Source organism: Macrosteles quadrilineatus, unplaced genomic scaffold, assembly GCF_028750875.1.
Source record: "Macrosteles quadrilineatus isolate MER2022 unplaced genomic scaffold, UCM_ALF_1.0 Scaffold_4__1_contigs__length_99947679, whole genome shotgun sequence".
In the NCBI taxonomy this organism is placed as follows: Eukaryota; Metazoa; Arthropoda; class Insecta; order Hemiptera; family Cicadellidae; genus Macrosteles; species Macrosteles quadrilineatus.
This window is the reverse complement of record NW_026542597.1, coordinates 59,740,269-59,753,444: the sequence shown is the minus strand read 5'-3', so window position 1 is coordinate 59,753,444 and position 13,176 is coordinate 59,740,269. Positions and strand designations below refer to the sequence as shown.

At 35.3% G+C, this 13,176-nt stretch overlaps 1 protein-coding gene across 1 annotated transcript; it reads left to right on the top strand.

Annotated features, from left to right (window-relative positions):
- Positions 1–598: 598 nt before the first annotated feature.
- On the top strand, positions 599–12,756 carry LOC128991622 (male-specific lethal 1 homolog). The gene is made up of 7 exons (XM_054414672.1): positions 599–1,154; positions 4,403–4,856; positions 5,528–5,649; positions 6,348–6,472; positions 6,848–7,045; positions 9,061–9,152; positions 12,466–12,756. Exons 1-6 carry the CDS (start codon positions 780–782, stop codon positions 9,143–9,145), a joined length of 1,359 nt encoding a protein of 452 aa, XP_054270647.1. The 5' UTR covers positions 599–779; the 3' UTR covers positions 9,146–9,152; positions 12,466–12,756.
- Positions 12,757–13,176: the final 420 nt, after the last annotated feature.

Sequence of the window (13,176 nt, the reverse complement as noted above, 5' to 3'; positions counted from 1 at the left end):
TTGCCTTCTGCACGTCAAAGGAAATTTGAACTCTCATGAAACAAGGGGTGACATGCACGACCATAATGTCCGAAGTGCCCATAAATTAAATACAGATCGCTACAGACTAACTATGACGAGAGACAGTTTCCCTGCCATAGCTTTCAGGATGTACAATGCTCTGCCTGGTAAAATAACAGAACTTGACACAAAAGCGTTCACAAATAAAATTAAACAATTTTTATTGGAGAACCCTTTCTACTCAACTACGGAGTTCTTCAAGTATGCTGGCGCGATGAACTAGCTGTCCACCGCCACCACACAGTTTTAAATGTATATACATATATATCTAAATTAGTTTTTATTTTTTTCTTTGACGCTATCTATCCAGCCTAGGCTGGTCATCGATGAAGAGGAGGTAATTCAGGTAATATATATACATGAAGCTTATATAGTATAGCTTCATTAAAACTTGTAATGGCCGTTAGTCTGCTCAGAACACTTCATATGATGGCGATGAAGAAGACGAAGAGAGAAGAGAAGCAGAAGCGAAGTGAGTGAGAGAGAGAGAGTGAGAGTGAGAGAGAAAGACAGGACGACAGGACGGGACGAGACGACGTAAATTCATAAAAATGTAAGCGCACGGCGCAAGGGCCAACGGTAGTGTAAAGTAAAATGGTGTAATGGTTCCCTTCTTGAATGCATGTATAATTTTGGCAGAGAGTTGAATTGTTCAGTGACAAAAGTGCTATTATTCGATTTATCGATGTCTTAGGTGAAACAAGCGTGATCAGCATTTTATGGTTTGTAAATTGTTAGCCATGTCAAAGTCAACAGTGATTTTAAATGGTGAAAATACGAGTGAAGTGAAAGATTATACCACTGACGCGAACGTCAACATGGGCGCTGCTATCAACGATAATAATTCCTGTACCAAACATATAGAATCTTTAAATTCAAAAGACACTAAGTCAGGAGTTATACCATACCCTTGTGATTTTGACCATATTTACGCCAGTAACATGAGTGAAAATGAAAATTTTTCTGAGAAGAATTCTGAATTCGCTAATCTAAAGGAACTACTTTTGTTGCACCTGGACCTTATCCAACGACAATCTGAACAGCTACTTACCAAAGAAAAACTGATTTCTGCGTTAAAGCAAGAAAACGACACGGTAGGCTTACATTATTTAAAAAAAATAGCTTTAAACATTGCGACAGTTGTTGGCTTTATAGTACCGGCAACCTAGGCCTAGTTGAACCTGTGAAATGGAAATGTTTTTCTGGTAGGCCCTAGACCTAGCCTTGGTAATTTCTTCAAAGTATGAATTTAGGCTAACTTGCTGTCACAAAAAAGGGGGGAGTTTCAAATTAGTTAATGATTTATGCCAATTAATTAGCCAGCATATTGTACTATAGGGATGAGCATCAATTGCCAATGTTTTTCAAGTTAAGTTACATCGATTATAGGTTAGGTACCAATGTTTTTGGCCAAGTAGGCCTAACTTAGGCCTGACTAAAATATTGAGCCTGTCGATGTTTTCCATTACTGGAGGGTACGGGAAGCAGACGAAAATTGAAAAGAAATTGAAAAACATCGGTGTTTTGATCCCAAAGACATCAATGTTTTCGCCTCAATGTTGTTATTGGTAACTTAGCCTACATCGATGGTTGACGCCGGATGTTACCCTGTACCCAACCTAATCAATCTGTTCTAAGTAGGCCTACACTGGTCAATTAAAAATAGTCTTAAGTTAAGTTAAGGTACAGTTTCTTAACTGTGCTAACTTATGCAAATATCGATTGAAACTATCGTTAACTTATTTTTAACTAGGCTAGGCCCAAGTTATAAGCTATGCTAGGCCTATCAATTAGGGCCTTTACAATTAAACTGTCATAGGCTTAAACGTCTGCACTTTACTTTACGTCCTACACTCATTAGAATGAAACAACCGAATGAAGCAATAACTTAGATATTTTCATTCGGTTGTTTCATTCGAATGAGTGTACACGTAAAGTAAAGTGCAGCCTCATTACTTAAACAAACTTGCTGATAGTGAAAAAATCAAATAGGTTTACTAGGCTAACTTAATCGAATCGATAATTAGTTTCAATTGATATTAGCATAAGTTAGCCCAGTTAGTTAAGAAACTGACCAGTGCAGGCCTAGAACAGATTGGTCAGGTTGGGTAAGTACAGTGTAACATCGGCGTCAACCATCGATGTACTTACCAACATTGCACCAACTTAAAACAGTGTTGTTGCGAAAACATCGATGGTTTTGGGACCAAAACACCAATGTTTTTAAATTTTTTTTAAGTCGTCTGATTTTTGTAAACCCCAGTAATGGAAATATCAATATCTCAATAGGCCTACTTGGCCAAAAAATTTGTACCTAACCGGGTACACTTCCATACAGTAAGTTAACTTATCTGTTGGCACAAACAACCGCATGAGTAATTTTGATTATTCGATTGTTTAATTCAATATATCGTTTGGTTCGTTAGGTTAACCTTACCTAACTAAGCAAACGATATATCGATCAATATTTTCATTCGGTTGTTTGTGCCAACGGATATGGAAGTGTACCCACCTAACCTACCTACCTTCGATGTATGGGTAACTTAACTTGAAAATAACCAAACATTGATAGGAAAAATCAACAGTCAATGCTCATCCCTAGTACAGTTCTATAGAGAACCTGTGGTATATTATCGGTTTTTAATCAATTTTGATTCGGTTTGATAGCCTATGTAAGTTAGGCCCTAAGGTAAGTTAAGTTATTAGGCCTACTTACTTATCGTTTCTAAACATAAACAAATGACGTTGTTGGCCCGAATCCTATACTAATAACATTGAACATATGTTTTGGCAGTTCCATTTAAGCAATGTTAAATAATGTTTATTTGCGGGCCAAAAACGTCATTTGTTGATGTTTGTGATCCATAAACTTACCGGTATTTTTCTAGTATTCGTGGTTTTCTTATGCTGATACTAAGTAGGCCTAGTTGAGTTTACCTCAAGATACAAAAGTAGGCTACAGTTAGGGACCTCAATCTCGGTATCCCGGCTGATTTTTGATGCCTAGAAATCCCGGGATTGGTGACTATTAATCCCGGGATTAACGGTATTGAAAACCCTATGTTTAAGATTATATTTATTTTTAGTGAATTTGGGCACTTTTACTTACGGAAAATAAATAAAAATACGTCCAATAACACTTGAAACACATATACTCTTTATTTCTAGGAGGATAGGCCTAAGTAATGATCTAGGCCTATTTTGATTGGAAAATTAAATGATCATTAAACTCAATAGGCGAACGAATGTAAATATATATGTTTCAGTTTTTGGACGATTTTGATTTACTTTCTGTAAATGTTAAATTACATTATTTAGTTAACTTAGCCTAATTACAGTAGGCCTATAAGTTATTTTGAGTTCTACTTCTGACATTAAACGTAAACAACGCAATTTGTGTAGCAAACGGAAATTGAAGTATTATTTTCATTGAAGCTATAAAATATAACTATAAATAGGCTACACCCTTATAATTGTATTATTACTTAAGATTGCTTATATTTAGGGTACGGTATATAACTTTATCTTCGTATTCGGTTATTAGTGTGGTGATTAAATTTCTTAATATCCTAAAATTAAGTTTTTCATCACGCTATATAAGCAGATGGTGTATTGTTTTACAGTACCTAGGCTATCTTTATTGTTTTATTGCTGTCAGTCAAAAGAACATTTTTACGCTACTACTCGTGATTCTTCCCATTTTATCTTTTTATCTTAGCTATCTTTTAATCAATCTATTTGCGTGACGTATAGGCTACGTGTGAGTGCGGTTGCTCGTGATTTTGAACTGTTGCACTATTAACAGTACTTTCCTGTTAAAGGGAACATTCATTATTAGGCTATCGTTAATTTTTTCTCGATATATCGATATTTTTGTTTACCGATCCATTACATATTGACAACTGATATTGTTTAGGCTAAAATAGTCTATTGGATTAAGAAATGAAACTGTTCTAAGCTAACCTAACATAACCAACCAAACTTGTTGTACTATTTAAAAATTCCTTTTGATAACAGAAAAGGCAAGTTAAACATGGAATGTTACACAGCAAGTTTGGTTAGTTATGTTAGGTTATTTTTTTAGAACAGTTTCATTTCATTATTGTTTGTTGATACCGGTACTGAACAATATTTATCGTAGTTGTCAGCTCATATGTTTCAATTTGTTAATATCGATATATCGAGAAAAAATAATCGATAATAATGAATGTTCCCTTAAACAGGAAAGTACAATAATAACTTATTTAGGGGTGTTTTGTGAATAATTATCAGTTTGATTTGGTTGCATCTTGCATCTCATGTCATTGACCTTAAATAAATATGCTTACCTACTTTTTTTCAGTTAAAACAACGTTTGGAGCGGATGGATAGAAGAGTCACTCTTCAAAAGCACAAGGAACTATCAGAAGTGTTAACATCTTCCACTAACGGTAGTACCTCATTGCAAGAAATAGAAATGCCGGTGGGTCTGGACACTAGTGCACAAGTAAATATAGTGGAAACACCGACATGCACTACCCATGTGCAACCGAATGAGGAAGTGCTATTGCCAGTAACCAACAGTGTTCAGGAGACAAACAGTGTTGTGCGAAGACGGCGAAGGGACGATAAGATGAGTGCTAGCAGTAGTGTTTTAAGCACCAGTGGACTTAAAAGAAGAAATAGAAGTTTATCTTGGACTTCATCTGTAAATAGCACTGAAGTTATGCCTTCAGCCAAAGTGAATGGTGGGAAACTAGTAAAGCGGGAGAGGCACCACAGGAGAGAAAGGATGAGGAAGAAGCGTTCAAAAAAAGGTACTGTACCAAATAAATATATTTTTGATACAGTCGGATTGAGATTACATGTCTCTTTTATGGATTAGAAGCTGAGTGGTCATAAAGCTCGCTCCACATTTATAAAAAGTTGGTTTGGTACTGAGAGAGTTTTTTTTGTTAGGTGGAGCTTGAAACTGGACCCAACCTTTCTTGATTCTAATTAATGGTTGTTGTAAACAAATTTGCTAATTTTAGTTGAATTCGTGGATTATAAGAGGCATAACATAAGTTACTTGAACTTGAACATTTTGGGTCCCTCCCAATTAATTATAGTTAAGCCCAATAGGCTATTTTCTGTTTGAAGTCAAATGTAACTTAGGCTTCTTTAATAGGCCTACTGATAAAATTCTGTCCTCTAATAAATATAAAGGCGTAGAACAATTTCCAATCGGATTGATAAGGTTAAGATTTTTTCTTTTATGTTTAAATCTTAAGTTAGTTAGGTAGGCCTACTCTTAAAATGAAAGCATAGGCCCACATTCGATATGACTATCAAAAGCAACGTTAAGTAGTCATAAATTGATACCATCGGGGGAAAAATACCAACAAAATAAAGATACTAGATTGAGAAACAAAGTTGAATGGACTTAGCCTATATTATAGGCTAAACACTGTTTATTCGTAATTGCTTATTACGGACGTTTTTTCAGACTCCACTGACAAGAAAGATGACAATATTTTGACAACAGAAACACCCTATTACACTCCAGTTGGTGACGCTAACAATATATGGAACCTGGACGAAGTACCTGTCAGTGGATGTGTTCTTGAGGTTAGTTAAACGTATGGTAAAGTGTGTTATTGAGATATGCTATTCATCAATGTGACAGCAAAATAGCATAGGCTAGACAAATTTCAATTGCAAGTAATGATATCCGTTGTTGCTTTGATTATGGGAAATTACCACAGATGTTCTATGATCACGAGAAATTATCACAGAATTGCCGCGTTTCTGTAAATCTATCATTTCTGCGATTGCAAGTAATGATCTCAGACGTTGCTGTGATCACGGGTGTTCAATGATTACAGAAAATCATCAGTTTTTCCGTGGTAGAGAGAGATGATCACGGATGTCTGGCATTGCAAGAAATTAACACGGGTATTGCTGTGATAGCGGAAAATCATCACGGACGGTGCCTCGATTGGAGGAAATCATTACAAATTTTTCTGCGATTTGAAGATATGATCACCGATGTGAATGCCATAGCGGAAAATTATCATGGAATTCACCATGATTCTGTGTAATGCTTGTTGATGTTGTTATTTGTAATGCATTGTCATTCTAGCGTTAAAGCTAGGACGTCTTCTCGCTAGGGTCGCAGCCACCGTCCAGTACAAGTTGCAGCCAAACTTTTCCCTTCTCACATGGTAGCTGCCACCAAGTGGTGTTATCACTCAAAAAGTGCTCTGTTTTGTGTGGTAATTACTTAAACTCGCCTGAATTTAAAGTGAATGTGATTTTGTTTGCAGGTTCCTAGTTGGAGAGTTAAAGTTTTTACCAGCTGTTACACTATGGAAGGGACTGAAAATCTCTCAGATGATGTTTTTGACAGGAGACATTCCAGATTAGAAATTGATGAAAGGCGGAGAAAAAGGTAATTAATTGCAAGTGGTTGCTTTCATTAGAACGGTGGTTTGTGATTGTTTTAGTTGTATGAAAATAAAAATAATCTTATAAAAATGTGTGAATGTTCTTAGGTAATAGGTTGCTTAGTAAATATTCTTAAAAATCAAAACTTTGTGTTTAAATTATGTTCAGGAAAGCAATTAATTGAAATATAGTTTAGTTTATACAAGAATAATGGTCATGAAACACATATATGTATAAAATGTATTTATTGTATTACTCAAAAACTTGCAAAACAATAGTGTACACGGTTAACATGCACAGAGTGCTATATCAAGGTGTACATTTACTTTTTTTGTAATTATTTTTTGAAGAGTGAATAAACGAGAATGTTTTATCGCAGATGGGACGTGCAGCGGATCCGTGAGCAAAGGCAGTTGGAGAAGCTTCGCCAACGAAGCATGAAGCGGAGAGACGGAGACAGTGATACAGAGGAGGTGGAGTCTCTCTGGCCCTTTCCGGACCAAGCGCAGTACCTTCACGTCTCAGACACTTTGCCTGTAGCCGCCTTTGGATGCCCAATCACCAAGTTTAATCCTATGTAAGTCTCCCATCATGATTACATTTATAAAAAATGTAGACTCTATTACCGTTTTGTGTCGTCATTGCTTCAGCCATTTTCCAGACACTTGACCTCAGTCTCGCTTGAACTTAAGTGCAGACATGTCCGTTGTGATTTCTTACCCTCTATTTCTACTAGTTAGGGCCTATTGATTTTCCCAGATTATTTTATTCTTGTTTTGAGTTTTGGTTTAGCTTTGGTATTCTACAGGTGTGGCTGGGTTTATGTACTAATCTGATTTGACAATAGGAAGTTCATATAACTTGAACTTAACTGTGACTCCATTGAATCAAATACTGAATAAGGCTGTGGTTTCCTAGACGCGTAATAGATGCGCAGCGGTTTAGATGCGCTGCGGCTTTTATCCAGGTCCCAAAACGCAGCTGCCGTGAGTGGTTTCCTAGACTGCGTACAATACACACGGTTGGTGCGTAACTTAAGTTTCACGGGAGAGGTAAGTAGTGGCTACTATGATGTTATACGATGATTTAGATAATGAAATGGCTATTTTGGTATTAAAAGCTTTGAAGAAGCGTAAGCAGTAAAAACTACATGATTAGGAACTGTACGTGGCCCTCGTGGATCTTTTAACTGTACTGTTAAAAAAGCAAACATGTCAATTTAAAATGTAAACAATAAATATTAATTTACCCTGTCCAACTTTGCTGTTACTGTTATTATATTTACCTATTCGGGATTTACCGAATCGATGAAAATACCTTTTACAAGTATAACTGCAATGAACATTTTATACTTATACGCCAAACCCGTAAGAAGTTTGGGTACAATGCTAGTAATTAATACAGTATAGGCTTATTACTAAGATGTTAAGGAGTTCCTAAAATAATTATGGGGGCTCTTATATTTGGGAGTTGGTGTTGTGCTGACTTGAAAAGAATATTTGTCAACATTAGGTTTATTTACTAATAATAACAATAAGAAAATATGTGAGGATAAATTAATTAATTGTAGGGAACATGTAACAAAGGAATTGAATATTAAAATTACACATTATGGGGAAATTAACACCACATAACGAATGATATGAAATATAATACTATAACATTTTAATCGTATGAACAAAGTACTTCCATAATATGTCATTAGAAGAGACAAATTCAATCAATTTTCCGTCGTTGTTTACATTTACTTCCGAATTCATTGCACAAGACACGTCTAAAACGCAGCGTAACTCAGATTTGACTGCTCTGAAAGCAGTCGGCCAAATACGCAGCTATTGGTGCGCGCGTATTAGATGCGCGCGCATTAGATACGCAGCCTTGGAAACCGCTTACACGAAACTCCATAAGACAAGTGTGCTGCGTCTTAGATGCGCACACGCAGCGCATCTATTACGCGTCTAGGAAACCACAGCCTAAGGTGCGACTTTTCCAACTTTTGGTTCTAAAGTAAATTTTAAAAGATTTTCTTTGCCTAGGTATTACACTATTTCTTCTTCAATAAACGTTCCATACCTTAAGTGTCATCACCATATAAAGGAATGTTTTTAATGCCACAGTATAGACCAACACAACATTCTAATCTTTGCCCAGTTAGGTTATTTTAACATTAGGACATTCCTTTTCTAATAGGAAGGAGTGTAGCAACTTGTATTTGTATTGATTGCACAAAATAAAAATCTTCAAATAGGCTACAGTCATTATGGCTGGCGAGAAACTTGCTTTACATTAGTTATTACTTGTCGTAAGGAGTGAATGTGAAATTGAAATACTATATCGGTATTTTACAGTATTGTAAAGGAACAGTATGGTATCAAATTGATAGAGGTAGTCAAGCTTAATGGCTTTTCTTTAATAAAATATCAACTGAGTTATATTCTCATTTTGTATTTTCACTAGGCCTATAATACTGATTGCAGCAAAAGGGATTGTCACCTTATTAGCCATGGTAATCAGTTTAGTTGAGTTTGTTTCCGGTGTTGGTAGCAACATCTCATTGCTGATTCAAAACTATATTTTTTTCTCTTTTTTCAGTGACTCAGAGTTCACGTTGCCGTGGGTGAATGGCAGAGATTTTGGCCGTAGCAGGTCATCTTATGTATCACGCAAGAAGAGATGAATATTAGGTAATGATCCATGTTAATTCAAATCACCTTAAATCTCAATTCCTAATGACTTTCCTATCATCAATTTATTTTGCTTAGATTTTTCTATGAGTTTTCTTGTAAGATAAAGCTTATTACAGGGTTTAGTCGCAGGAATATTTAAAGCAATAGGTTAAGTAGACAAGCCTAAAACATCCGTTTTGATTTACAGTTAGTTGGTTTGAAGTATTTGTTAAACATTTCTGTCTTTCTACTTGATTGAGAGCAAGGGTTGTCTTATGTTGAATGTGTGTGAGTTTACTGACTTATTATCAGCTCACTAATAATGTATACGTTATCCTCTAATTTGACAATTGTTGAGAATATCAGAACATTATTGTGTGTAGAGTCTTTTTGCTATATAGCCCTAGATTGTGGGCTGTAAAGTGCTACGTAAGATTTTAATTTTAAATCATAACATTTGGTTACTTAAAACCAATTTTTGTTACTATAAGTTATTTAAAAGAAAAATAATTCAGGAAGAATTGGTGCTAGTAGAAAAATATAAAGAAAGCACTGAGATTTCAAATAAGATGTGTAAACCTGTAGGGACATTAATGTCGTCAATGAAAATCTTCCATTTTCTTGACATAATTTTCAGCCCTCATACAGGACAAAATTTTAAAAATGGAGGTGATTGGATCGTTAATTGGTTCTAGAGGAACATCAACATTGTGAACTATTGGAAACAATATGATTTGGACAGATCCTTTTTAAAAATTATTACACATGAAACATTTAAAGGTTCATTGACTATAATGAGGAATAATTTATATGGTAAACTTCAAAATTAATCAGTCTTGTTGTTTTAATCATTCAATAAATTTTTTAGTGTATATTTGTCTGTGAAACATTATTTTTTTAAGGCAGGCATGTTCATTCTTATTAATAAATTCTGGACTCTATTCAATACTGTATTCCAGCTTAGCAACCTCTTGAAATGAAATGAAATACGTTTATTTATCCCAATATTGTACAGAAAGATACAGATAAATAAAAACAGAGAGCAAGATAACTATAGTAGTACAACTATAATTGTTAATGAGTCTGCCATACTTATGGGATAGGCCTACATGGGCAGGTGCCTGTGCGTAGGCCTGGTTGTTATCAGTCTGCGAAATTTTAAGGGCAAAAACTGAATATGAGAGATTTTTTTTCTTAATTATTTAAAATAAAACAGAAATGCGGTTGAGAATGTCGGCGACGACAACCAAAGCCAGTTCAATAAAAAAAAGACATTTGGTGGGTGGGGGGGGGGGATTCGGTCAAAGGGTCGAGGATTTTTAGTCAGAGTCAAGTATGGTTTGGTCTAATCAAAGTCTCGGCCTCTTCTTTGGTAATGGAGTGCAGTAAAACAAGAATATGACTCTTGAATTTCTGTAATGAGGGTAAACTAAAAACGTGTTGAATATCATATTTTTGAATTACATTTTGACAGAGGATCTGAGAAATATAAAAGCAGTTGGTAGTTAGAACTGATTTATGTAGCTGGGGAACAGATATTCTAACATTGTGGGAGTATCTTGTGAAGTGCTCATGTGTGACTGCTGTAAGAATCGTGTTTCAGTTTTTGAATGTGTGATTAAGAAGGAACTGGATGAAAAGATGTCTGACCGGTAGTATTCCCGTCTCACGGAACAGAGCATCAGTGGAGTACCTTTTATTTTTTCTAAAAACAGCTTTCAAAATTGATCTTTGAATTACATTCAAGGGTTCCAAGGTGGTGTGATAGCATGCTCCCCAGCAAATAATTCCAAAAGAAATCAAAGATTGCACATAAGCGAAATAAGCTCGCTTTACGTCATCCTCGTCTAAAATTTCACTCAATTGGTTAAAAGCATAGATATATTTACGAATCTTTTTCTTCAAGAAATCTACATGCTCTGTCCATTTCATTCGGTAGTCAAAATAAACACCCAAATATTTATAATAATCTACCCTTTCAATGTACTCACAATTACAAGATAAGCTGTTATGGTTGCCGCAACAATGAATCTTCAAATTGTCTAGATTATAATCAGTGCTGATACTGAGTGATATGGGAAGGAATTTAGTCTTGGTTACATTAAGTGAGAGCACATTTTGATCTAACCATTTCTTTAGAATTGAGAGATCACCAAGAGCTTTGGACCTAACATCCTCCCATGAACAACCCTTTATCAAAACTAAAGTGTCGTCAGCAAATAAAAACAGTTCACCATTTAGGTTGAGTTTAGTAATGTTGTTTATATAAATTAGAAAAAGTATAGGCCCCAGAGTACTTCCCTGAATAACCCCATACTCAATTGAATTTACATCACTATTCACACCACAGATGGAAACCACTTGATGTCTGTCAGATAAATAGTTTTTGAACCATGTGAGAGCAGTGCCTCTGACACCGATCTGTTCCAATTTTGTTAGCAATAAATTTCTGTCAATTGAGTCGAATGCTTTTTTTAGATCTAAAAACATTAACATAGATCGATTGTTATTAATCATTGAATTATTTATAGATTTACAAACTTCAAATAGTGCATCAGAGATGTTTTTATCTTTTCTGAACCCAAATTGTGAATTAGATAGTATATTGTTACTTTGAAGGTACTCCACTAGCTGTTCCTTAACAATACGCTCCAAAACCTTGGAAAATACGCTTAACAATGAGATTGGCCTAAAGTTGTTTTTATCTTTAGGGTCACCTGATTTGAATAAAGGAATAACTTTTGCTGTATTAAATTGAGCCGGGAATATACCAGTCAGCAGAGATAAATTGATTATGTGTAGCAGAAGAATGTAAATTAAGAGTACGTTTTGTTTGAGTAAATCAGCCGAGACCTCGTCCAGACCGGGAGCTGAGCCACCACGCAGCCCAGAGATAAGTTTGAGGAGGTCCGGTTGCAGTGTGAATATCGAGTGTATGTGCGTGAGTGTATACAGTGTCATGTATAGTGAGGGCGGTGGCATAGTGGTCGGTGAGGCTAGTGTGCAGTACAGCAGCGCGCACAGCAGTCATGTCACAGTACCGTACAAATATGTCATCAATGCAGGATGCAGTGTCCTGTGTAACTCTAGTCGGTCTGTCCACACACTGTACAAGGCCGGAGCCAAGTAGACTGTTTTGACTGTAGACTGTCTTGATCAGTCAAGTATAGAAAATAAATATTTTTTCCTTTAGGTTCATAAATGATACACTGTAAATGGTGGTATCATCTTAATTTCTACCTGGTGTTAGTAGGGCTAAGAAATGGAATTCAAGTGTAACCGTTGGATTAGTTTAGAATAAATTGTGAATAATTTTTCTTGTATGTTTCAGGGTTTGTTGATGTTATGTACAAGATGAGGACTTTCACGTTAATATTACCTTTTTTCTATGAGAGCTGTATTTTTGTTGCGCCCACACTATAGACCAGACTCAGTAAAGTAGACATTCAATGGCTTGTTAGTGCATCTTGTTCATTTTCCTACTCCTCATCGGTATTAATTGTAAATACTAAATACTAAAGTATCTTTGACCTTGTGAATTTGTACTGTTAACATAGTTGCAAATTATTTATATTTTTAACTGTTGTCATTTAATAATTCATTAAAGTAGGCTGAAAAAATACATTCTTGATTTGGTCTTCCTTCCCACTTTGTTTGATGGTTTCTGTATCTACCTCGTTTATATTAAACTTAATATTAATTATAACGGCTAGTTATACATTTTATGAATTTTATTCTAAGAACAACGATTGAATGATGTTTGAAAAATTAATATAATAAATCGTTCAAACTAATAGCAAACTTAAGAAAGCACATTGATAACCGATTTCAAGGAGCCCATCATGTCACAACAAACACAAAAACTTGACAATCTACTGAAAAATCTGCATTTTCTACCATTCTTTACCATTAACAGAATTTTTGACCAAATTGGATTTTGGTAGTAATACGTCTTCCATGCAAGTTAGCCTGCGACTCCATCAAAAGTCCTCAAGAACTAGGCCATATTGTGTTGTGTGTTACATCATAAAACACAAATATT

What these genes read in the sequence shown, in the direction of transcription:
- LOC128991622 (XM_054414672.1), top strand. Translation starts at nt 780, where the DNA reads ATGGTTTGTAAATTGTTAGCCATGTCAAAGTCAACAGTGATTTTAAAT. An exon ending in TAAAGCAAGAAAACGACACG is followed by an intron (nt 1,155 to 4,402) that starts GTAGGCTTACAT and finishes ACTTTTTTTCAG; the next exon opens with TTAAAACAACGTTTGGAGCG. An exon ending in GATGAAAGGCGGAGAAAAAG is followed by an intron (nt 6,473 to 6,847) that starts GTAATTAATTGC and finishes GTTTTATCGCAG; the next exon opens with ATGGGACGTGCAGCGGATCC.